We start from the raw sequence: 26,644 nt of genomic DNA on the forward strand, positions 1-26,644 counted from the left end.
GACTATCAGCTAGGGGAGCTGTAAATCATGATTATGCAGTGTACCAGGTGTGCTGTTTAGCAACTTGTAACAGTTCCTGTTACAAACTGGAGTTTGTCACTCCATAGTCATAGAGGCAGTGAAGAGGCGGGAGCGTGTTAGACAGCTGCCTGGTGGCTGGCCCATGGACCATGAGGCAAATGGAGCCTGGTGAACCATGAGGGAGACCTTAGAGCAGCTTCCTGTACCTAAGGTGGGGCTACAATAAATATGGAGAGGGACTTTTTACAAGAGCATGTAGTGATAGGACAAGTGGCAATGGCTTTAAACAGACAGAGAGTAGATTTAGATTAGATATAAGGCAGAAGTTCTTCCCTGTGAGGGTGCTGAGGCGCTGGCACAAGGTGCCCAGAGAAGCTGTGGCTGCCCCATCCCTGGCAGTGTTGAAGGCCACGTTGGACACAGGGGCTTGGAGCAACCTGCTCTAGTGGAAGGTGTCCCTGCCCGTGGCAGGGGGTTGGAGCTGGGTGAGCTTTAAGGTCCCTTCCAAGCCAAACCATTCTGTGATTCTATGAAATATTAACATCATTGTGCTGAGTCCTTTTTCAAATAAAAAAGAAAAAAAGGAGTTAAGTTTCAACATGCTGAGCAGAGGGAAGAGCTCTAAGGATCATTCTTAGATGATGATTTTGTGAGGAGGAGACTCAAGATCTGTCTTTTCCAGTGTGTGAAGATAAAAGCTGATAAGGGTTTCTCACCGTAATATGTTCACAAGTTCACAATGAGGTGTGAATATGAACTCTGATGAGGATGAAAAGGTGTCTGAGTCTTTCTGACAGAAGACTAAATGGCAATAAATTTGCTATAAATAAGTTCTGGCTTGAAATGAGAAGGCAGCCCATACTGCCTGCATCAGCTGGGTGCAGGACAGTCCTTTCAGGAGCAGTGGGAAAGGTGCTACTGATGAAGCTCCAGCTGAAATCTTGCTGCTTTTGTTCTCAGGAATAACTGTATTTAGTGCTGTGGTGTGTAAAACAGTCATAGGGAATGTGGTACACAGGATGTCTCTTCTGTTATGCTTCTGCGTGCTTTTCCCATGCAGTAGAAAGATAACGAGGAGAGAAACAGTGATAAAGTTCTATTGAGAAATGCTATTTATGATAAAACAAATTTACTGGGAACTGCCTCCTTTCTGATAATGCCATGAGGCTAGCCAACGTGTGTCATTTTCTCCTGGAAAATTATGGTACAGTTTGGCTCTCTCTAATGGCTGCCTTGTTTCATTTCTCTGAAATGCCACATTGCTGGTAGGAAGAGAGCCATATACATACAACCTGTGCTCACAATCTGGGAACTGGCACAGCGACGTTGTATTGCTAAGCAACAGTTGGCATCGTGCTGTCTGCTAGAGCTGTTCCCTGTTCGTCCTCTTTGCCTGAAAAATCCATGCTGGCATCTAGCTCAAGGTTTAAGTAGTGAAAAGAATAGTAGATTGGTATTTTGTGTACAGTTTGTTTTGTTAGTAAAGCACTAAATAATTCAGAGAAAGGCAGTCAGGATGTACTCTGTTCATCCCTAGAATGGTGGTTCCTGGTGATCTTGCTGCCTTGCAATAGGATGTCTTATCCTGTGAAGTGAGGCTTGTTTCCCATATAGCCAGCAGTGCCAGGTCTCACCAAACACGGCACGAAATAGCTACATTATGTACAAATGTGCATCTTTATACTAGTGGATTGTAGGATCAAAATAGGGCTTAATTAACTCTCTTTAATGTGCATATGCACTGTAGGATTTCACCTCAAAAGATTAAGAGCAATATTGATAGCCCTGGGTTTTAAATGCCTTTTTGTTGTTAAGGGAAGACTTTCTTTGCCATTTCTGCAACAGCTAATTGTATACTTGCTCAGAAAGAAAGCACTTACTTACAAATATAAATGAAAATCCCAGTGGGAGATACTACTAGTTAAGTAACTCTGGGTGGCTACCTGCTCGTTTAACTTTTGTTTAGTTATTCGTGATACTAAATGAAATATGTTCCTAAGCTTCTTAGCTAAATATCAGGTACGCACTGAAAATTCATCTTTTATTTCTTGATTTGTAAGACCTGGATAACTTTTGTTCTATATTAGGGTTTTTTGTTTGGCTGTTTTGTGCAGCATTTTGTTTGTTTGTGGTTGGGGTTTTCTGTTTGGTTGGTTTTTTACTTTCACTGCTCTTGTGAATCTCTATTCTAGTAGCTACAGAGAATCATACCACAGTCCCAATTTGCAGTTTTTACTAGCTGTGTTCCCAGCTACTTACTGATTTAGGGTCATTCTTACAGTATATTTTGACCAGTTCTCTCGGTGTATTTTGACCAAGGTCAGGAAAGAATTATTTTGCCACTTCCCTTGTTGAGACTTTTCCACTGTCTGCCAGATCCCGCTGTGGCATATGTATTAATTTTCATCCTCCATTTCTTTTTATTTTGTTTCATCCTTGGCTTCCAAGCAAATACTTCATATGCTACATTTGCTTCTTCCTTTGCTGTGTTCCAGTAACCTTTGTATAAATACTTATGCATAGACATTAATACAGCCTTCATTTAATGAGTAGTTAGACTTGTACCATATTAAGCTCCCTTGATAAGTTGTTTCTGATTATTCTTGCTACCATTTGTTAAATCTTATGTTTCTTTTCCAGTGTGTCTTTCTCATACTTCAGTTTGCAGAACAAATGTGTTGTGCCATGAGTGGTTGTAAAAATCAGTGCAAAATAGCGAATGTTTTGCAAGGAACTAATTGTGTGAATCTGTTCACAGGCTTCACTAGTGTGATGTACACACGTGCACAGACACATTTTCTGATCATAGGGATGAGCCAGAAGACAAAGCACTGTTACTATTTGCAACTATTTGCCAGTTAACTTTTCAGTGAAATTCCAGGTCCTATGCCCTGCAGGAGAGTCTAAATGCCCCAGCACCATGTAGTTCAAAGTCATCCTTAAGCAGTTGACTTTGGTCTTGAGAACTTGTTAAATGGTAAAAGTTGGAGCTAAAGGCAGCTTCAGATGGAAAATTTTCAAGTTGCAAGTTTCCCCCACCTCATCACTTTTTAACGACTTGGTTGCTTTTGAAGGATGGTAAAGGGTTTCCCCCCCCTCGTAGTGGAAATTGTTTTGCCAGGACCAGAGCTGTGTGATGTATGCCCAAGTTCTGGTAATATGAGTCACCTCATTGAATGATGCTATCTGTAATTTTAAAAAGTCACTTCGGGGACATCTGGAAAATGATAGAGTTTTTTCATGGTAGAAGGATCAGGCTAGAAGGACTTCTGCAATAGGACATAAGTCTTGCTTGCTTACCATATTGTTCGTAACTTATGAAGGATATTTAATGTGCACAATCTACTTCTGCTGACTTGAGCATTGGAAAGCACTGTAATCTGTGTACCTCTTGTTCTGGGATGATAGCTCTGTTTCACCATGTGAAGATATTTGAAGTGGAGTGTGAGACAACAGAAGATTCAGAAGTCAAACCTTGTTCTTTGCCTTTGTGTTAATCTAATGATATATTAATACCTGTTTCCTACCTGTAGGAAATCTGTCCAGTCTAAGTCGTCTTGGCCTGAGGTACAATAGGCTGTCAGCAATTCCGAAGTCTTTAGCAAAGTGCAGTGAACTTGATGAACTGAACCTGGAGAATAACAACATCTCTACTTTACCAGAGGTGAGAATTAGAGGGAGTGGACTGGGAAGGGAAGGTTGTTGTAAGGCATCAGTGTGTTGTAGAGGGGTTGGAACATGTGAAATTATTCTTTCATGGAGGTGGGGAAGAAGTAGAAAAATGAAAAATGCGATATCTTTTTCTCCATCTAATCAAGCCAAGAATGACCTTTAAGAAAGTGTCGCAACTACCTGGTCTCAGCATTCTCATTTTAATGTGGAAAAGTGTGCTGTTGACAACCAAAGTGATATCATCTGGCAACTCACTGACACACCTTCCATCAGTTATGAAAAATAAGAATTTACATTGTTTTTCAGTTTCCAGTGACTCTGCGAGGATCATGGGAGAAAGGGAAAGAGAAATCTGTTCTCTTGCTTTGCTTTTCATAGCTACTACACTTGATTGTCTTAGCTTGGTCTCTCTTGCTTTCAGGCTTAGCGTGGGACCAAGGAAAATGTTCATAGTTAGAAGTTCTGGAGCTACCTTGTCAGTCTCTTCAATTAACACATTCCCTGAACAGAGTGCTTTGTTGGCTCGGGGGTGAAGAGGCAGAAGGTCCTAGTCCTCAGTGCATCTGTACAGTTTTGTGTATTCCTTCTCTAGCGTTTTCTGAAACATGCCCCTGCAGACTCCAGTTTCACAGTCCTGGGTAGCTAGTTGGTGACAGACCATTTTTTAAATACAGCTTTGATGTCTGCAGACTTGGAAACTATTCAAACTGCTGGGTCATACCTTTAAACCTTTTTGTTTTCTTAATTTCTTGAGACTATCAGGGCAGCAGAGTATGAGCTGCTCAGCTGCATACTGTATACTTTTGGTGCTAGTAAACATTTAGAGAAAAGTGTTTGACTTGAAGCATTAGTGCCTGGGAAGAATTGCCCTGATGACAGGAAAATAAATCTGATGTGATTTATTATTATTCTGGATATTTTTTTCCATTGCTTTAGAATCTTTTGAGATGAAGACTTCAGGCCACAACATAGAGTTTATATTCTGCTCTGTTTTAAACATGGTCCAAACAGCTTTTCTAAGCTGTCATCCCCACCTGCCCAAACTGTATAAATTAATAGTGTAAAAAGAGTTAAAATGTTATCTAAAGAGGTATATAGGAAACTACAGATAGAAGGAAAAAGAATGCATTTGGAGTTAGGCAAAGTACTCGTAGTAATGCAGTAAGTACTTTCTTTCAGATAAATTTCTGAACTCAGCAGTGATGGACTGAAAACAGAGAATTTAATAAACGTTTAGGTAAAACTATCATTTAAGAAAACACTGCAGAGTGAAAGCCACCAGGCTGCTTTTAAGATGAGAGCTAAAGCTAGCCCACCCCACCCAGACATATTGTAAAAGCACCTATGGTATAATTACAGAAAACTAATGCGAGGGATGATTACTTGCTTTAAATATGTTCAGTCATAATACAAAACTCTTCGTGACTGCGCTGCCTTCTTCACGTGTATTTGCCAACAATATGTTAACACGTAAGCTGCTACCTTTCAGAAGTGTATAGTTTATACTGTAATCTGTTTAAACATTCTGTGCTATAACACAAAGAACTATATTTGTAGAAGAAACTTCTGAATTTCAAAACACAGCTGAAGCTGCTGACACAATGCCTAATAAATATTTTATCTTAAAAGGATGGGCTGGGAGAAGGCAGCGCTGCCACAGCTCTCACAGATAGAAGAGCATTGTTCTTTGTACTGCCAAAGCTCTCTCGCTCTCCTTCAAATGTGTTTAATTACTCTAGGCTATTAGAGTGTATTAGCTAACATATTTTTAATATTATTTGTATGGAAGCAGACTTCAAAAATGGCTTTTTTGAAATGCCAAGATCCATTTGAAGCAATCAAGTGTTTTTGTAATAGAGCTCAGGGACTGCCTAACCCTAGGACAAAGAGTATCTGTTAATTAAAGTATAGCTAGAAGCAGTATTTCCTAATCAAAGATTATACTAGTTAATGATTAGGTTAGATTAATACTGATTTGAAGATCCATTATTTTATCTTTAGGGGGAAAATTGCTTCACTGATATTTACTGAGATGCCCCCAGAATTGTATGTCAGTGCTTAAAGTTTTAGCCATGACATGTAGACAAGTCCCTATTTGATGCTGATTTATTTACAATGATGTTAATGAACTATTTAGAAAAGTAGCCAAAGCTTTCCTGGTGAAACAGCAAAGCCATGTTCTTCAAGCTTTTACAGTGAATATAGCACTGAAATTGCCATCCAAAAATACTGACATTAGGAATATGGTTGGAATCATTATCTTATTGCCATGCATTCCTGATTGCAGATGTTGCATTATTTATGGTATGTAATGCCATGAATAAATCTCCAATTTCTATAATACTTAAGCAACTAGGGCTGAGTTCAAGTTAGCACAGTGATAAGCAAAGGTGACACTTCAGCAGTAATTTAGATCTTATTATTCACCTCCACAGTTCCAGCAACGTGCTTGGCATGTACCTACCAGGTAAACTCTGAGATCCGTGCTGCTGAGATTTTAGAATCTAATTAGATTGGAAAGTGAAATGAGACTCTGGATTCAATGGGCAACCATTGCTATCCAGTTTAACTCCAGACTTCTTGCTTTTCATTTCTGAAGGAGGTGGTGGGGGAAAGGTGGAGTAATAACTGTTTAAGAATATTTTAAAAACAGGAAAAAATTTTGGAATTTCCAAACTCTTCCCCTCCTATTCTTTTTCTCCGACCTATCCCATAATCTGAAACTGGTACAGACTAAAAAGAAACTTCTACCAGGTGTGATCACAATACGGATTTTAATTAAATTATCAAAGCTTTGTACTGGAAGTATCAGCCATCTGTTTGAAAAATGGTGCACGCAGTTGATACTTCTTTGGGCCCCACTCTTCACTGTGAGCAGACATCAAACCTCAGCGGGCTGCAGTCGGGTGGCGTTGGCCAAAGGCAGGACTGCTGCTCAGGAGGGACGTGTTGCTGACAGTGCTCTTCAGAGCTGCCCAAGGTTTAGCAATGTGTTATTAAAAAAATTCCTTTTGGAGGAGAAACGAGTTACAAAACCTCCTAAGCTTGTGCTTCTAAATATGATATGTTTGCTTTTTGGCAGTGTGTAAGGAGAAAGGGGGAAATAAGGTAATGCTGATTCCTGTGAGCAGAGGTTGTTGCTGATGGAAGTTTTATCAAATTTAACACTGGTTTATGTGTTGCAACACTTACTTAGGGGATGGACTTGAGGGGGGGGGAAACATTTCTAATTAGACCCATGAGGGAAAAAAAGATGTATTCAAATAAATCTGTCTTAAGTTCCTGGGTGGTTTTCTTCTCTCTACAGGGTCTTTTATCCAGCCTTGTCAAACTGACTAGTTTAACACTGGCCAGGAACTGCTTCCAGTCCTATCCTGTGGGTGGCCCGTCCCAGTTCTCCACAATCTACTCTCTCAATATGGAGCACAACCGCATCAATAAAATCCCCTTTGGAATTTTCTCTAGAGCTAAAGTATTAAGTAAGCTGAACATGAAGGTGAGGCACAGAAACATGCTACTGTGTGTAAAATCAATGAGGAGCACTGTTTGCTGCTCCGTGAATTCTGGCAAACTTAACACTTAACACACTGAAGTGGATGCTGCTGCTGTCATGTATAGAAACAAATCTGTATTAGTTTAAAAATGTACTACCAAGATGTTACTATTTTGTCTTTGTTTTAGTTAAGCTTTTGTCGCATTTGCTGAAGTTTGAACAATGAAAGTAAGAAAGTTGGTTGCAAAGTTACTGAATATTCACGTGAGACACAAGCATGTAGAGGAGCTTATTTTTTCCCCCCCTTCTACTGTTACAGTTTAGATTATAAACAATATTATGTAAAATATATTTTTTGAATATATTCTTTCAAAACCAAAGTTTGGAGACTTTTGGCAGTAGTTGTAAAGCACAGTAAAAGAGCCTTTAAGTCTGTGCTATGTACACTTAGAGTGAAGAGAACTAGGGAAAAGAAACTTATTTAAAGAAAATAATGTTTGTGCAGTAGCTAAGCTCAGCTACTGGTTTAGAATATCTTTTGATAGAAATGGATTCTTAATTTGCATTAAGAACATCTTTTATCACATACCTGTTTGTAAATTTGCATGTTTACCAGGACTTTGTATGATCTGGGTGGTTTTAGATTTCATGGTGTTTACTCTAGATCAAATTTTGTAGCAGCATTTTGAGCAGTTAGATGTTCAGGTTCATTTCAGATACTTTTACTTGTTTGTTTGTTCTTGGGTTTGGGTTTTTTGTTTGGTTTTCTTTTGTGTGTTTGTTTTGTTTTGGGTTGGGTTTTTTGGCTTTCTTGTTTGAGGGTTTTCTTTGTTTAGTAAACTCCATATATTTTTAGGATTTCAGCATTTCTGATAGCACCTTTGAAAGTTATGGTGAATTTTATCTTATTTTTTTCCTCCCCACTCTCCATTGTATTCAGCAAAGGACGGACAAAAAAATCCATTTTAACTACTGAGATGCATGGAATCTTGAGAATTGTGTACTTCTGATTTTTCTACTTCATTTTGGTAATACAATTAGGTTACTCTAGGTCAGGACTGCTTATTATTTATTATGTTTGGAGGAATTAAATATTTGGACAATTACCAATGTTTTATTCTTCTGATTTAATTATCGACTATTTTGTTATGAAGCATTAAGCAGTTTGTTTAATAACTCGGGTGCTTTGCCAACTTCTTGCAAGCATGGACCCTAAATGTTTGATATGTTAAATCACAGGACAATCAGCTGACCTCTCTCCCCTTGGACTTCGGGACTTGGACTAGTATGGTAGAACTGAACTTAGCGACTAATCAGCTCACAAAAATCCCTGAGGATGTGTCTGGGCTTGTTTCTCTTGAGGTGAGAAGAGAATAAATGAACAGCTAAGTGAATCCCTCTACTTCAGGTTTAAGCAATATTACTTTTGGGTCAAATAAAGCCAAATAAATATGTGTATGTCTGCTATTTGATTAGAAGTGTTCCATCTGGTTAGGGTTATTATAAGAGCTTTTTGAATGTTTTTCTTTAGGCTCTAGATGTATGTCTGTGCACAAAGGGCTAAGTACATATATATTCTTAACTATGTAGAAAGTTACTGTTGTAAATGCAACAGCACTGAACTCAATTTGATTCCTGGAGAGACCAGCATGGAAACAGCAGGGATCAGAAAAGCTTAATGAAATGGTCTACAGCTAGAGGTGGCTTGAATGTAGCACCATGAACCCTGTAGGCAACTGGGTGGGAATTCTCAGCATTTGAGGGGGAAGAACTCATAGGTTGAAACCGTGAACTAAACTTCTTGTGTCCCTTAGTCCTGTTTCCCAAGGTACCCTCAGCAGAGACAAACTTAATTGCCTTGGAGGGACATGTAAAGATAGAGGTGCTTGTTCAGGCAGTTGAGGGGACTTCGTAGACTCTCTGAGTTGCTGGGAAAAATCTGTTAAAGTACAATAGCAAATGGCATATTTGAAACTGCACATTCCCTGTGTGATTGCTGCTCTGAACAACTAAGAATTCCTGTAGTTTGGGGCAAAAATTATATGGCAGATTAATAGCTATTTAGTGGCCCAGTTCCCTTTGAGTTAAGGCTGTGATTGATGTGACTAGGACATTAGTAACCTCTAACAACTGGGTTTGCTGGTGGTCTGCCGACTGCTGAAGCTGGAGAGCTGCATGGTTTGCAGACCCGTTAGTGCTATTTTTCCCTGTAATTAAAGAATCAAATACAAAGAACTATTTGGGCAGTGTTTACACAAAAGTGAAGGTTCCCACAGCAGTGCTAAGTCAGCTGCGTTGCACGTAGGTAATATTTTCTGTTCCTGCCTTTGTTTCTTGATATGCGATTAAAACATTACTATTCTTATCATTCTGTGTATAGCGTAGCGCATAAAGGAAGGCCACCAACGTACTGCTTGTGCTCATGCTAAGACTTTTGCTTTATTCATTTTGATTTTCACTTCAGTTTCAGCCTTGTTTTTCTATTCTGTTCATGCCTTTGGTGTTTCCATGTTACACAAAGCTAGTAAGAATTGGGATTGGTACAAGCCAGGCATTTGCAACCTTGGCTGGCTTAGCAGGGAGTTGTGTGTCTAGGGTGAGGGTCCACACTGGGTGCTCTTTCACATCCTTGTCTTTCAATGTACCTTGTTAAATAACTGGGTAATAGCATTGTTTAATCAGTAATTAATTACCTGACTACTCACTATGTTGTCACAAGGCTTGATTAGTTCTAAGGACTGCAAGACTTCTCTGGAGGAAAAAGGGTATGCTGGTGTAACCCCTGTTAATTTGCTTGTTACAATGGACACATTTCTAGAGCCTAGGGTATTTATAATTCAAATTAGAAAGGAGGAGAAAAACAAGATGTTAACACTGTAGGAGGGGCAGGTGTGTGATAGGAGGCTGTTTCGGAAAACCAGTGGATACCTATGCAGTGTTCTGCTTCGGTGCTCTGACCTGCGTGTTTACTTGCTGGCTGCACCAAAGGCACACAGGGAGAAGAGGAAGTATTACGCTTTTTAAGGAGAATTTGGCAAGCACAGCAAATAATGTAAAACGTGGTTATGAGAAAGTTATAAGGAAGCGTAATAAAATGATGGGGAAGTCCAGGAAGAAATTGTTTTTCTTTGGTCATTAGAAGAAATAAGGTGTTCTTTGGTTTTGCTCTGCAGTTATGATTATGTAAAATAATATTTGAAAGAATTCTCTCGTAAATCTATGTATTTGTATCATTAAAGACTTAAAAAGAAAAAAGATGCTAATCATCAAATTGATTTATTTAATCTTTTTAGTTTGCTTCTAAATTTACATGTAGGCTAATCTTGGACTTAATTACTTGAAAATATAAAAAGATCCTGTCTTAACTTGTTATTTGCTTACTGCCTTACTGAAACTCTGTATTTGGTTGTTTGGAATTTGGTTTTTTTTAGGTTCTCATCTTGTCCAACAATCTCCTAAAGAAACTTCCCCATGGAATTGGAAATCTACGGAAACTCCGAGAGTTAGATCTAGAGGAAAACAAACTGGAATCCTTGCCAAATGAAATAGCTTACCTCAAGGATCTGCAGGTGAAACAATAATTGGCCAAGATAAACATCTTACGTCCTTTATTTACACCATGCTGATTTAATTGCAGCTAGTTGAATGGGGGAAACTATTTGGGAATGGACATAGAACCAAAGTTAAGATTCTTGTGCGACTTCATTGTCCACACTAATTCTTCCCCAGATTTATCAGTTAATACTGAACAAATTTTGAAGGAGTTTAACTCTTCGAAACTGTTTAACTGTTGTACCATGAGTACAATACTGCCACAGGATTTCAGTCATGTTCATGAAAGCTTTTATATTTAGGCAGATGTTTTATATATACTATTCTATTTTTACGTTCAGTGGAGCTAATAGAAGTCTGAAATGTTGGTGAAGGGTAGAAATTTTTTTGTTCAAATGCTGGAGAGTAGAACCTATCAATATTTCAGTTATTTATCTTATTATTTGCTGTCATTCAAAGCAAAAGTCATTAGATTAATTTTTAAACATGTGTTTTTTCCCTTAGAAATTGGTTCTGACCAATAATCAGTTGACCACCCTTCCCAGAGGTATCGGTCACCTTACCAATCTGACACACCTTGGGCTTGGAGAGAATCTTCTCACACACCTTCCTGAGGAAATTGGTAAGATCCTTTTTTCTGGTTTTATGCAGTATGCCTGAGCCAAAGCACTTACTGACGTGAGACGAGCATCTACTGTGCTATCAGTAGAAGCCACCACATTCATTTCAAACTTCTAGATATACATAACCTGATGTGAAGCATGTGCCACAGGAAGAGCACTATAGCATATGATCTTTATCTTGCTGAACTGCTGTGGAATGCATGATCTAGCTTTTTTCAGTTCTGCAGAAAGCTGCTGAACACAAATGAACTTGGGAGTGGTGAGATCCCTTTTCTCCAGGTTCTCCCACAATATGTGTATTATCAGTCACTCAACTTCATAAATCTTTTCTTAGAAAGAGAAAGGAAACACATTGGTAATACTCTAATTCCATGGTGTAGACAAAAACCTTGTGTAAGATGTAGGCAGCTGAAGTAAATATTTCTGCAAATGGTCCCTCTGCATCCACTCCTGTTCATAGACCATAATACTGTTTTCACCTTGATGAGATCATAGAATCATAGAATAGTAAGGGTTGGAAAGGACCTTAAGATCATCTAGTTCCAATCCCCCTGCCATGGGCAGGGACACCTCGCATTAAGCCATGTGGTCCAAGGCTCTGTCCAACCTGGCCTTGAACACCGCCAGGGATGGAGCATCCACAACCTCCCTGGGCAACCCATTCCAGTGCTTCACCACCCTCACTGTAAAGAACTTCTTCCTTATATCTAATCTAAACTTCCCCTGTTTAAGTTTGAACCCGTTACCCCTTGTCCTACCACTGCAGTCCCTAAGGAAGAGTCCGTCCCCAGTATCCTTATAGACCCCCTTCAGATACTGGAAGGCTGCTATGAGGTCTCCACGCAGCTTCTCTTCTCCAGGCTGAACAGCCCCAACTCTCTCAGCCTGTCTTCATACGGGAGGTGCTCCAGCCCTCTTATCATCCTCGTGGTCCTCCTCTGGACTCGCTCCAACAGCTCCATGTCCTTTTTATGTTGAGGATACCAGAACTGTACACAACACTCCAAGTGAGGTCTCACAAGGGCAGAGTAGAGGGGCAGGATCACCTCCTTTGACCTGCTGGTCACGCTTCTTTTGATGCAGCCCAGGATACAGTTGGCTTTCTGGGCTGCAAGCGCACACTGCCGGCTCATGTTAAGCTTCTCGTCAACCAACACCCCCAAGTCCTTTTCTGCAGGGCTGCTCTGAATCTCTTCTCTGCCCAGCCTGTAGCAGTGCCTGGGATTGCCCCGACCTAGGTGTAGGACCTTGCACTTGGTTTGGTTAAACTTCATAAGGTTGGCATCGGCCCACCTCACAAGCGTGTCAAGGTCCCTCTGGATGGCATCCCTTCCCTCCAGCGTATCAACCGAACCACACAGCTTGGTGTCATTGGCAAACTTGCTGAGGGCGCACTCAATCCCACTGTCCATGTCACCGACAAAGATGTTGAACAGGACCGGTCCCAACACCGATCCCTGAGGGACACCACTCGTTACAGGTTTCCAACTGGACATCGAGCTGTTTACCACAACTCTTTGCATGCGGCCAGCCAGCCAGTTCTTTATCCACCGAGTGGTCCATCTATCAAATTGATGTCCCTCCAATTTAGAGACAAGAGAGATAAAGTGAAGAGGAGGAAATCTACTGAAATAAAGGGAGAAATAGGATTATTTTTGTCTGCTTCAGACATTTAGAGTTAGTGGGATTCAGAGCATCTGAAACTGAGAGCCCATGTTTCCTAGTTGGTTGTAAGCATGTAGGTCCAGAGCATGAGTCTGAGCACTTAGTTAAGTTAAAATCTTAAAGCTAGAGCTTATTATGGAGGAAAAAATGATGGGACAAGCTACACAAAGCACACTGGTCAGAAACAGTGATGTGCAGATGGGGTGGTGGGCATGGTCTGTTTCTCCCAGCATCTTTAGTGAAGAGCCATTACAGCTGCTGTGCATCTTGTATGTGCCTCAGTGAGAGAAGAGCCTAAAGAAATCTAAATCTGGAGCTTTGTAATTTAGTTCTTCAGTTAATGGAGAGAGTTTGGATGCTGCGGAAACAAGCTGTGGAATTAAAATCAGTAAGCACACTTGAAATACTATTGTAGGAGTACAATTTGGTTATTGAAACTTAACAGATTAGAGAATAGTTAACTGTTTTCAGACGTGACTGCTTCATGTATCATGCTATCAGCTATTTCTTATTATTTCTTCTGTAGCCTTTCTTTTTTGTTGGTTTTCTATGCCTTGAGCCCCAGCTACTGCTTTATCTTGTGACAGATTAAGTAGTCTTTTAGGTTACAGGAGATGTTTGTGGTACGTAAGATTGGAAAATGGGGAGTGTTTTGAGGAGGACTTGTATGTTTGAAGTGTGTTTGAAAGATATGGATTAATTTTTATATTTGATTGTTGTGGGGCAATTGAAGTTTTACGAAAGAAGAAATTACTCTGTTTTCCGGGTTCTGGTTAATCTCTATTGCAGTATCTGCAATAGAGGCAATTGTAAAACTTAGATTCAGGAAAAGAATTTCATGGAGGTTTGTTCCATTTAATAAATTCACTGCTGTGCAGAGATCTCACCTGCTTTCTTCCTGTGACACATTACAGTTACAGCTTCAGATCTTTAATATATGGCTTTTAATTACATAAAAGTTATGACAGATATTTTAAAAGAGATAATAGATGGTATAAAGGTTTTTCTAGGCCCTTCTAACTAGATGGCTATTCAATGTTGCCTGCGATTGCAAAGCATTTGGCTGAACAGTTATGGTGAAGTCCCTCTCAGTTCTCTAGTTCTGTGTATTCTCAATTCAGTTGTTAACTAAAGAAGATGCAGTAATGGGAATTTTTACAGAGAAACTAAAGCAAATTGGTTCTTGCTCAGGTACCAGTGAACAAAAACTTGTAGTGCTTGAAAAGAGGAGTTTGGATGAATTACTGACCTAAGATTCTATATAGTAAAAAATCTTGAAGAGGACTTAGAGCTTCTGTCTAAAAGTTTTATAAACTGCATGAATCAAAACCTCTTTTGTGTTATTTTATTTTAACCAGGTACACTGGAGAATCTGGAAGAACTGTATTTGAATGACAACCCCAATCTGCACAGCCTTCCCTTTGAGCTGGCTCTTTGCAGCAAACTGTCAATAATGAGTATTGAGAACTGCCCGCTCAGCCACCTTCCACCTCAGATTGTTGCAGGAGGACCCTCCTTCATCATTCAGTTCCTAAAAATGCAGGGACCATATCGTGCCATGGTCTGACGCTAATTGGATTGTCCAATACACTGTACAAAATACAAACTGCATTAATGTTGTAATTGTCTGTATATGTATATATAATATAATATATGTGGTTTATATTATATTATATATATATAAATATATAAATAATATAAAAAGGCAAATCTAAGACTGCATTATGTGTTTCTGCTAATAGAGGAATCATAGCCATTTAGATTTTTTTTTTTAATCCTGTAAAAATGCTTGTCTAAGTTTTCTTTGCTGAATTTGATGGAAGTTGTCTGAATAATCTGGAAATGCCAGTTCATTTAAAGCAATTGCCAATGAACTCAAAGTTTAAATTTAAGGGACAAAAAATAGTTTTGCTTAGATTTACTTTCAGTTAAGAGAAGTGTATAACCTTTATATAATGAATTCTTCTGTTTTCCTCCCTCTTTTTTTTTTTTGTGTCAAAACCTGCAAGGGTTATGTGCCCTGAGGTTGGGATTTTCTTTTAACTTATTTTGAGATTTGAAGCAAATGGTGTTTTTATATTGTTTACAGTCAGAGTAAATCACTGGATTTTGTTTTATTCTGATTTGCTCTGTTTTAATCAATCATATTGAGAATTTATATGCCTCTGCTGATGAATTTTTATCAACCGGTTTGTATGCTAAAACCCTGTGCTCATCAGAACAACTGGCAGGTGAAAAGGATGCAGTCAAAACAAAAGAAAAAGAAAAGAAAAAAGCTTGAATTCCTTTTAAGTCTTGCTTCCCTGAGTTATCAGTTGCAGGCATAACATATCTGAACTGAGCCTTTTGCGGTTGGTCTTTTCTAGCACAAGTAAACCTTTTCAGATTGGTAAAAACGTGGAGTATACTCAGTGAAGAGCGGTTTTCATTTTGTGAAGTAACAAGTCCATGAGGTCTAACAGTACAGTTAAGTGGCAAGGAAATAATATATATGTACATTTTTATTACAATGTTGAGTCATAAACTACAACAGGCAATTTTAAGGATTCCTTATAGTCCTTGTACAATAAATGAATGTGTCTTACTTTTAAACACTGCAATATATGTAAGTTTTAAGGTTGGTTAACAATGTACTATGGTTTTATATCTTGACTTGCCTTGTACCTCCTTCCATTATGGAACTTCTGTGTCCAAGCACAATATCTTCACACTGTGCTGTTTTGCTGCTGAACTAAATGCACTTTTCCCCACAGCTGGGGCACTTGCTTCAAAATATTCAGTTCAGTATCTTGATTATTCTTTTTTTAACTTCATCCTATCTGTTTCAGTATTAAACCGATCTATTAAAAAAGAGGCACCTTTTTCATTTGTGCTTAGATGTTGGTAGCTCAAGAGAAACACTGTAAGTAGTGGACATTCAGTTTTATCATGACTTCCTTGCTTGTTCAAAAGGCAGAAGATGCTTCAGGGAGATTCACACTGTTGTTGCACTTGTAGGGCCAGTTGTCCTATTTCAGGAGGGTAGGAACTCGAGGCGGTTGCATTCCACAGTTACTCAAGAACTGTTGGGTTTATACTCATTGGAATTGCTGCTGGGGTAGTGTGACCTAGAGGACTGTACCTTTTGAACAAAGTCAAATCAAGCAATGCCATGGGAAATCTGTTTCACACGCAGAAGCTTGGGGAATATTGTTTCTGGCTTTCAGGCATGCTTACTTAGACATATTGCCTTGATCTATTTGCATTCTGTTTTGTCGCACATCTTTTCGTTAACAAGGAGTAAGTTTAAATGGAAGGCAGGTGGAGATATAAAACCTTAGAGGGCTTAAACATGCTGTAAAACTATTGTAGATGTCACTGGATTTTACTAAGTAATGTTCTGTTCTCTCTCACACACTCTGTCTCTTTCCCCACCTCCCCCCCTTTTTTTTTTTACATCTACTGTAGCTTTTCAGTTTAGACTTTATAAAAGGCTAGTTCCTTACAGTTCTGCCTGAAGTTAATCTTTCTCAGCATTAAGGTGTTAAAATTATGAAGATGCTGAAATGCTTAGTATCAAGACTGTAATCTAACTTCTGAATATACTGCTAAATCCGTATTTGTGCCCTCAGGTCCCTAGGGGAAACTGGTTTGATTAATATGGTTCCTTAAAACAAAAGTGGTGACCCCTTGTGTTTTCAAGCCTCTTGGTCTCATTCCCTGTCTGCTCCTCAATCCCATTTTTTTTTAATGAGTTGATGGGATTGAATTTGTTTAGTTTGTAAATATGTTGATTATTCACCTTGTTAAGGTACATGGTAAATGACTGTATGATTGGAGCTGACCCTCCCTCACCTAAATTCTTGTGGAGAAGTTGGTTACCAAAATAGTGCTCGTTACACTCGCTTAAAAACAAACTATCCTTTTCATTACACTTATAGGAATAAATAAAGCAATGTTTTAATTCATTACTATATTAAAAACAGGATATTTTTTCAAACATCTTTGTACTAGTATGGTTGTTGCATTGATAATCCTGAGCCCTGTTTTAGGATTTTATACATTCTGAGGTGAACACTTATTTTTTCAGCATCTCAAGAGAGATTCGAATAAAAGCAGTGTGAGAGAAGTTCTGGTACAGGAGAAATCAACTCAGAAGAATTCGAGAAGTTCTTTAAAATTATCCAGAAGTTTAAGTATAAATGTGTAGCATGGATTTGGAATATATGCATATAAATTCCTATAAGCGCGTACATGGATTTATATCCAAATCTAAACACAGACCCATATAAATCCAGCTGCTTTGATCATTCAGAATAGTCTTACATCCTGACATAACAGACTTAGCATTTCCCAGGATGCTGGATTATTAACTGGTGCAGTTTCTAAATTGTGTTTGATGCCCGATGACATTCAGTTGGACACTCCTTGCTGGCTTATACATCTTTAAGAATTTTGTTTGGCCTAATCAATTAAAGTATGAATGGAAAGAACTTCATCCTCACAAGTGTATGGATGTAAACATACATATATACATGTATATGTGTATCTATATGTATGAAAGCACAGACAAGATACTTGTATTAAATATGTATCCCCCTTGCTATACTGGGGGTGATAATTTGGAAGGTTATTGAGATTTTGACAATCTTTACTCTGGGTGAAAATCATGACCTTGATTGCTTGCCCAAAGACAAAATGTCAATTTTGTATGTTCCTGTGCTTATGTACATAAGAATATGTACATATACACATGCCCTGTAAAGACACTATCCTGCCTTGGTTTAACAAGCTAAATTACTGTACTATAGCATATATAGTATTATGAAAGTGTGGTAAGGTGTAAAGCAGATGAGGGATTTGGTAAATAATGAACAGAAAGAATAATCACCCTTGTGACTCCTGTTGGTCACATATTGCATTTAAATTTACTAAATAGAAAGTCATTTGGTAATTCAAGTTCGTCACCAAAGTTGTCTAGTATAAATGCAGTGGAAATGCTGCCTGTGAGGTTGGGTCACACAGTTGTGTAATTGGTACTTTTCCATTTGCCAGATGCTATTGGAAACTTCTAAATTCATACACCAGTTTTAGAAAGATTCTTGGGTTGTAGAATATTTGCTTCATTACCTCTCTCAGATTTAGGTTTTCTCTGCTGGTTTGCCCATCTTTTGCTAATGTTGTGTGAGAAAGTGCATGTTCAGACTGCTTGAAGGTCATGTTTGCTCATGTACATGAGTTAGTAATTAGTACTCTAACAGTCTAGCTGGTTATTGCTTAAACCCATTGTGTCACCTGGAATTCAAGTATCATCTTTAATCCTGGGAGTTTGAAAAATATCTTTTATTTAACAAATAGAAAAATTGGGAGGCTATTTTTTTCTTTTTTTTTTAACCCCAAATTAAATGTCTGAATCAGTACAAACCAGTCTTTATATCTGGATGCAATTAAGAGGTTAGCCTAGAAATAGTCGGTATCACACCCTGGTTGTATCAAATCGGCACGCCAGAATAGCTTCTAATTAGAAATGTGCAGTTGGCAGTAATTTGCACAATGCAAACTTCAAGGCGCAATAAGGGCAATTACAAACAACCGATAGTATCTACAAATGGGTTTTGTTTTTATGTTAGCAAAGATCAGAAAATTATGTTTATTATTCTGATGTTTAGGTCTTAACCAGGACTGCACAGGACTTTGGCTGTGGAGAAATACCAGACCACACTAATTTTGTGGTTAAAAGCTAAACAAGAGTGTAAACAGTCTACAAAAATGTACTTTTAATCTGAATTATTGTAATGTTGATTGTTATGTCTATATAAAAGATTGCCTTGCTTTTTTATAAGAGTCATTCTGTATCGATGCATTCATTATAAATAGTATATTTGTAAATAAGCTGCCACCGAGTCTTTTGGAAGTTTTCTAGTATTTCTAGTCTGACATTAACTTGGGTGTAAGTTGTATTTTTGCAGTGCCCTAAATTATCAAGAACTGCTTTCTCATTATATACTCAGCACTCTTCAAAAGACTTCAAGTAAAATACAGATTTTCATGTAAGGCAATTACAGGAGATGTCAGAAGTTGCATGATAGTAACTGCTTTACTCAGACTCTTGTCAACTGGACACCTTTTACAAAGCAAATATTGGTAAAATACTTTCATTTTGTTACAATATAGTAGGGCATATAGTAAACCAAACAAAACCGAAAAAACCCAAACCTTTTTCTCTGAAAGGGAAAATAAATCTTGTGTTTCAGTGCAAAATGTATTTCAACAACAGTAAAATTAAAATAGGTATAGAATTCTGGTGCCTAAAAGACATACTCCAGCATTTAAACCTCTGGTTTAATAAAAGTCAGTATTGCCAAGCTGACATGACACAGCTCTGAACCGTTGTCTTTTAACTCTGTAAAGCTCATTACGATAGACATTCTTTCAAATCATAGTCACATCATGTCCTACATCCAAAAAAGTTATAGTATCATTTGAAGTCAGAATAGAAAGGCCTCAGTAGTTCGGATATGATGATGATGAGGAGGGCACCAGTGTACTTGCTGATCGCTTTAAAGAACATTCTCATGGTGTACAGAAGTCACTTGTGCAATGATCTGAGCATCTCTGTCTTTATGTCAGATCTCGGCTGATTAAAACCAGTAGAAGGTGTGATCAAACTGCCTAAAGACCTGTTGTGAGTACAGTTGATCCCTGTTCCTGTAAATGATCCAGCAATCTGAATCGGCTGGTCTCATCACACGAGTGGCTGTCCTGTGCTGTGATGTTGGGCCACACACCATCCCTCCCCTGTCTGACAGGGCAGGGTGGCAGAGGGGTACAGAATGGGAACAGTTCTGGCATACTGCTCTAGACCTCACCAACCAGAGTCTGAAGGGCTTGCAAAAGGAAACAGCATCTGCATCACTGCCTTTTAGTAGCTCTTGATAAATTAGGCAAATTCACAGAAGAAAGTGCTTGCTTTTTCTTCTTTTTCTTTTTTTAATTCTAAATCTATTTGTATTTTTGGCCTCTGCAATATCCTGTGCCTAATAATGCTACAATATAATTATGTGCTGGGTGAAAAAGCACTTCCTTTTGTTTATTTTGAACCACACCACCTTATTTCATTTGGTGACTCCTGGTTCTTGCATTCTGAGAAATCTATGAACAGTCTTTTTCCTGTTCATCTGCTTTTTACTACTGTTGAGGGTTGGTTTGTTTTGGGTTTTGTGTTTTTGGTTATTTGCATTCATAAATGGCAGTGGTTTTTCTCCAAGTCATAGAGTTCTAGTTTTTTAGCTTCTCTTAAAACAAAACCTCTTCCATTCTTTGATAATTCTTGCTGCCTTTCTCCATAGTTTTCTAGTCCCAGCTCTCATTCTTTTCCCTAATTCATAGCCTTTAGCAAGCTATTTTGTTCATGGTGTACTTCCAGTTTGTGAAATGAAAGTACAGCTCTGTTATGAAAATTAAAGTTGAGCGGGTAATAAAATTTAGTGCTAAACTCCAGTGGGGAATAATCCCACTAGGCAATGGAGTTTAGACTTCAGATGCAAGCCACCCGCTGCAGTAATGGTCTCCTCGGAATTTCATGATCTCTTGCAACTAGGTATGAACAACAAAATTAATATTAATTTTTCCATAGCATGCTGGTTTAAATAATTCCAGGGTTTAAAATACTGTGTTCCTGCTAGTAAGAGTGTGAAGCTTTCGCAGATGTGGTGTTTGAATACTTCAGCAGGCCTTTTTAGTCTGTCAAAGCTCAATGTTTTCTGAAAATACTGGGAAATTTCTAGTGTCGTTTCTTTGGAAGAGAAGTTGGAGACTGGCAGCACACTGGTTGGGTTTTATTTTCTTCCTTGAAGCCTTTGCAGAGAGCTATGTAAGAAACTCCCATAGTTTAAAAAAGGAAAATAGTAAAAAACCCATTTCCCCCAGCCCCGGTAGCATCCCGCTGATAATCGGTGGTGTTAGACTGTGCTTGGCAGCCACTGGGACTGGGCCAACTTGCTGGTCATGGCCAGTTCTGTGCCCAGAGAAGCTGTGGCTGCCCCATCCCTGGCAGTGTTCAAGGCCAGGTTGGACACAGGGGCTTGGAGCAACCTGCTCTAGTGGAAGGTGTCCCTGCCCGTGGCAGGGGGTTGGAACTGGATGAGCTTTAAGTTCTCTTCCAACTCAAACCAGTCTGGGAATCTATGATTCTATGAAGTGATTGTCCACAGATGAGCCTGCCCTCACCACCACACATGTTGGCTCTTATTGAGTGAAAAGATCTTGTTTCTGGCACCCTATGTCCTAAAGGCTGTATCAAAAGCCTCAAAAATGTGTAGACAGCATCTTGCATGAGTCTGGCGAGACAGTCACACATTTGTGTAATTAATCCAGCCTAAGTGCTTCAGGACACTGAGTCTCCTTGCACTGCTCTCTGGTGACAGGACCTACTTTCCACTAGTGGAACATTGTGGATTTAGATACCTGCTGTATGTTGAAGTGTTTACTGGGCAAATACTGTACAGTATCTGGATGCTAAGCAGCTTTATAGAGTATAGCCTGGTGCTTTGAATGTATGTGGTGATGATGGTAGAGAAAAGGTGTTAAAGGGCTGGAGATGGTTAGCTTTGATACAACTAGAAGAGGCTGAGTGCCTTGAAAGTGAATTTGTTTTGTTTTCACAATCCATCTCAGTCAAATAAAAACCATCAGCTCTTCGTCCAAGCCCTTGCCTCACTTAGGATTGTAAGAGTGGGAGATAATTTGATTACCAGGATCAAATGATGATGTTTTAGAGGAGGAGCCATCTGGAGTATTTGAGTGAGCAGCTGGCAGCCTGGGCTGCACAGTTAATGATCTGACTTTATGCCTTGCAACTATTTTTTTCCACTGCAAAACCTTTTAAGAGTCTTTAGAGATCAATCTACCCCATTGCCTCTGTGTAAGATGCTATCTGCAAAATTGCACACAAGTGTTCCCTTTTAAAAGCTCTTTCCACAACACCCTCTTTTTCCTTTCTATTAGTAAAGTATTTCTTTGTTAAGATTCATAATGAATCCTTAATTTGCTGTGGTTTGGTCATTGCTTTGCTTGACCTAGTAGTAGCTGGTTTGCTTTCTGTCCTGCATTATTACAGTTATGCTGCCTGAAGAGACCATTTTAATGGAAATACATTTTTCCATTAAAATCTTATTGTTTGAAAAAAGCCATGGTAAGGACAGTGCAGTGAAATTCTCTCTCTATGACCCAAGCTTTTTGGATGCCCATCAGCCTTTTTTGGTCCTTGACAAGTATGTTAAGTGTGGGAAGTTATAACCGAGAAGTTGGAATCATCTGTCCTTGCCGGAATAGCAGAGGGCAAGAATTCAGCTAGGTAAAGAGCTGGTGCTCAGTGAGGAAGCTCTGATTTCAGGCCTTTTAATCCTTTCCAAGTACTTCTTTTTAGGCCTGCTGGGCATTTTCAGCCTCCCAAGAAGCTGTACCAGACAGCATGGTTCTGGTGCTGGGGGACCAGGAGACATTCCCAGCAGCACCAGGGAGTTGGAGCTCTGCCTGGAAGGGGCGAAAGGCACTGAAGGGAACTCCTTAAAAGCAAGTTGAGCCAAGCGGTAAGTGGGTCCCCTGCGGAGCCCCTGCACAGGCAGGCAGGACAGAGAGTGTGCCAAGATTCTTGGGTCTGTGGCTCCACCAGATGGATGCTCTTGGAGCCAAGCCATCACTTCTTGTGAAGAAGCGTTTGAAATTTGGTGGGGTTTGATGTCACATTAAAACAGAACCGTATTTGGAAGTAGCAGAATCCTGCGTGGGAAGGAGAGGCTTTTCCTGCTGCGCCTGGTTTTACACTGTGTGCTCTCGCAGTGCCACATCTGGTGTCATCCTCTTCACTTGTGCTCTCACTTGCCATCTCTCCTACTTCAGGTTTCCCTCTTTTTGCAGCCATTTATCCCACCCCGGTGCTTTCCATGCTGTGCAGAGCTATAGTAAGTGGAGAAGGGCAGGGAGAGCAAAACATGTGGTGTGGGACCAGTGGCTCCCTCCAAATACCTGTTGGCGCATCCAGTTCTTCTGAACTTGTGCCATATTGGCTATGAGCCCCTTTTCTTTAGTTCTTTTGCAGGATGGAGGCACCACCAGGATTAGAAAAGGATTTGGGGACAGATGGCTAGGAGAGGGAAATATAAAAGATGGATCTACTGCACATGGCACAGCTGTTGATTGCTCTACAGCTTCTCTGTCGGCTCTTTGGACGCTTGGTTTGTAGAGCCCAGCCAGGCTTTTACGTGGTGTCTCAGAGTCCCTGTGAAGGGTTTTGATGTCTGAGTACTTACCAGATAAAAGATTTGGCTTGGGATACATGTCAAGACTCAGACTGAAAAGAATCTTGATTAAATGACAATTCTGTGGTCAATATTTGCTCCAATCCATTTAGGAATAAGGACGAATGTCTTAGTTTTTGAAGTGACATGGAGTGCTTAGCAGCGCATAAAGCATTCTGAGTTATGTGTAATGCTTAATAATACTCATTGCTTTTGCTTTAGGAAAACCCACATGCTCCCACAATTAAATTGTTAGTGAAATATTAATGAGAAAATGTCATTCTCATTTCATACAGACATTTAATTCCCCGGAAATGTTAAAAAAATTACGTTTTCTGAAGATATTTGTTAAAGTTGCTTTTTACCACTCTTGTCTCTTGCTCTGCTTAAGGAAAATAGAGGTTGGATTGTAGTGAGGAATCAGCAGTGATCTTCAGTGACTTCAGCTCCAGAGGACTTTGCTGGCCTGGCGAGGTGTCCCAGTGCTTGGACACACTGGGAACCCTTCTTGGTAGCACCAGAGCCTGGCTCCTGCGTAGTTGATCCCATGCATCCTGCCTGCTGCACAGTGAGGAAGGTCTCCTCAACAAAGCAGTTTTGAGGGTCTGTCAATTAAAGCCAGTTGCAGTCTGCAGTGAGCTGCCTTTCTGGTGATCCGGGGGATATTTTTAGCCTAGCTGAACTGAAAAGGTGCTGTTAAGCCTGGAGATTGCGGCTGTGCTGTTTTGCTGTCGATGTGTCTGATTGCACTGGGACTACGCCTCTGGTAATTCTTGGATGCTGTACGGCAATTTCCACTTCTCTGTGGTTGTGACCCAGCAAATGGCTTGGCCTCAACAAGTGGAAAGATGAGTTCAGGGCAGGTTCAATGCTTCCTGGCTGCAGGGACACTCCAATATTTCTCAGGGAAAGTTTGCTTTCCCTTTCAGCCCTTCTGCCCTTGCGTTTAACTGATGCTGACAGGCTGAAAAGCAGAATTGTACATGCGGTAGTAGAGATTTCTCCGTTCTCTCCCCCCAGCCGCAGCTCCCATAGGTTGCTCTTGGAGAGGCAGAGGGTGTTAAAAGACATCAAGCCCTGTGAGGATGGGGATGGCATCCTGTGCTGGTAAGAGCACTGGCCTGCTGTATCCTTCATCGGATTGCAAAGGCAAAGCTGTGGCAGACGAATTTGCTGCCGTTGCTCTGCCTGAAAATGACTTCTCAGGGGAGAAAAAAAGGAATAAAGTTTTATTTGTAACAGCAGAAATTAATGCTTGTTGGTATGTGCTTAGTTTCCTGTGACACTTCAGGGAAAGACATGGGTTATTTTGCTCTTGAATTTTATCTGGCAAGAATTTCCCTTGCTACCTAGGATGTTTCCAGGGAAAAGGAAAATCTGAGTTGAAAAAGCACGAGTGGAGATGTATTATAGCTCTTCTCTCAGCATCTAGTGCATCAGCCTGCCTTCTCTAAGTGCTTTGTCCTGATTACACATTACCACCCCTTGGTATAGTATTCCCAGATAGGATAAATGCTTCCTGGGGAGAGAGATATTTTGTATTGCTGAAAAGCAACTGATGAATAAGCAAATAAATCAAAAGCCAGTGTTTAAACTTAATTTGAAGAGGAAAAAAAGCAGCTGTACCTTGCAATCTGCATAGGGATAATTGTATTGTAGGCAACGAGGGATGAGCGTGGTAACGATGATAGATCTCCCTCTGCGGCACGCTGCATGCAGGACCTGCAAACCGCTGTGAGGATGGAAACCCTGGCTCTGGGGAGAAGAGCCCTCCCTCCTGTGCCTGCCAGATGAGGAACGTTCCTGTCTGCTCTCAGCTCCTGGCTATCATCATGCAGGCCAGGGAGGTGTTGGACCATCCGCCAGCAGAGGTCAAACACGGGGCAGACCTGGCCCTGCCATGAGGGCTGTAACTCTCCTCTCTGGCAGTTCCCCCGCAGGGCTCCTTCCCTGCCATGGAGCAGATCCATGTGCAAGCGTTTCTGCTGTGTCCAAGTGGGTGGATTGTGGGAAGGGGGGGCCTGGTCCTGGGGGAAATCTCCCCTTCTGCATGGGCTGATGGCAAAGGAGCAGGACAGGGGCAATGCTCCTCTAGAGAGTTGATGAACACAATATCTCCCCAGCACCCAGGTGCTTGTAACACCCGGCTGAGTCCACTATAAAGGCTTTTTCTTGAAGATATGGGGGTTGGAACTAGATGATCTTATCTTAAGGTCCTTTCCAACCCAAACCATTCTATGATTCTATATTTGTGTCCCTTTCCAACACCCTTCCTCCTCCACACGCTGCAGTGCTGGCTAACAGTTCAGCTGAGGTGGGGAAAGGAAAAGCCTCAACTCGAGAGGACTCTGCTCACCCCGACATCTTTTTCTGGGGGCTTAGCTCAGCCTGTGCCTTTAGCTAAAGTGGGTTTGATCATCAGGAGACCTGGGTTTGCATTACCCAGTGCTGCTTTTTTGCAGATGCCCTTGTTTACTGCCCCTGTGAGCTGGGGCTTCCCCAGAGCAAGACAGGCAGTTTTGGGGAGAGGCTGGGGCAGGAGGTGACCACTGCTACCTGGGGAGGAGAAGCTACAGTAGTCTGTGGGTTACAGCTGGGGTGGGGGGACATCAGGGACACAGCAGCATGGCATGGGCAGAAGGTCCTGGGATGGGAATCAGCGTGTGCAGAGGAGTCTGTATAGGGCCATGATTTAGGACCAGGGGACTTGCAGGGCTCTGAATGCTGCCCCATGTCCTCCTCTGTGTCCCGAGATGTGGGGGTAACTAGGGGAAGTTGGTGCCAAGAGAGTTCTCCTTCCAGAGCCGGATGCAGCTCCTGGATGGCTTCCCATTGTTATTTGCTTTTGCCACTAGATGGTGAAATAAGTAATAAGGGAAAACTCCGCTAGTCTTGCTGCGTTCCCTGGTGGCCTCCCTGCCTGTGAAACCATGCTGACGTGCTCTGCTTTCTGGGAACCTGGCAATTCAGGCAATTATCGTCTGGGCCTTTTATAAAGTTCAGCCTTCAAGAACTGCTGCTGCAGCCCTGGCTCTTTGATCTTTTTAACTCTAGTGCTGCCACCCTGGATTCATGTGAATGTGGCAAGCTGGGTTAAATGCAGAGAGCAAACCTGCCTGATGCAGGCATGCGTGGAACGCTGTCTCCTCCCGTAGCAGCTTGCTGTGGTCTGGTTTTTGAGCAGGGTATACAATCTGCTTCCCCTTTCCCATGATGTTCTGGACATGCTGTGAGGCCCACACCTTGCCAGTGGGAATTGCAATCTCCAATCCCTGCTTGGCTGCTCTTGTTGTACCCTCTCTTTTCAGAGCTGGTTGCTTTGCTGGAAGCTTTGCTCTGAC

The 26,644-nt window shown here is 40.6% G+C and overlaps 1 protein-coding gene across 6 annotated transcripts in view; it reads left to right on the plus strand.

The window, feature by feature from the left end:
• The window catches only part of SHOC2 (SHOC2 leucine rich repeat scaffold protein), a 72,101-nt gene extending 53,203 nt beyond the window's left edge, over nucleotides 1-18,898 (plus strand). For all 6 annotated transcript variants that reach the window (XM_030486278.1, XM_030486279.1, XM_030486276.1 and 3 more), the window contains 6 exons: nucleotides 3,555-3,685; nucleotides 7,001-7,189; nucleotides 8,426-8,548; nucleotides 10,618-10,755; nucleotides 11,243-11,360; nucleotides 14,385-18,898. In XM_030486278.1, coding sequence (XP_030342138.1) covers nucleotides 3,555-3,685; nucleotides 7,001-7,189; nucleotides 8,426-8,548; nucleotides 10,618-10,755; nucleotides 11,243-11,360; nucleotides 14,385-14,593 — 908 coding nt within the window. In that variant the 3' untranslated portion in view covers nucleotides 14,594-18,898. The remainder of the gene's footprint in view (nucleotides 1-3,554; nucleotides 3,686-7,000; nucleotides 7,190-8,425; nucleotides 8,549-10,617; nucleotides 10,756-11,242; nucleotides 11,361-14,384) is intronic.
• Nucleotides 18,899-26,644: the final 7,746 nt, after the last annotated feature.

This window comes from Strigops habroptila, chromosome 5 (assembly GCF_004027225.2).
Source record: "Strigops habroptila isolate Jane chromosome 5, bStrHab1.2.pri, whole genome shotgun sequence".
NCBI classification, from domain to species: Eukaryota; Metazoa; Chordata; class Aves; order Psittaciformes; family Psittacidae; genus Strigops; species Strigops habroptila.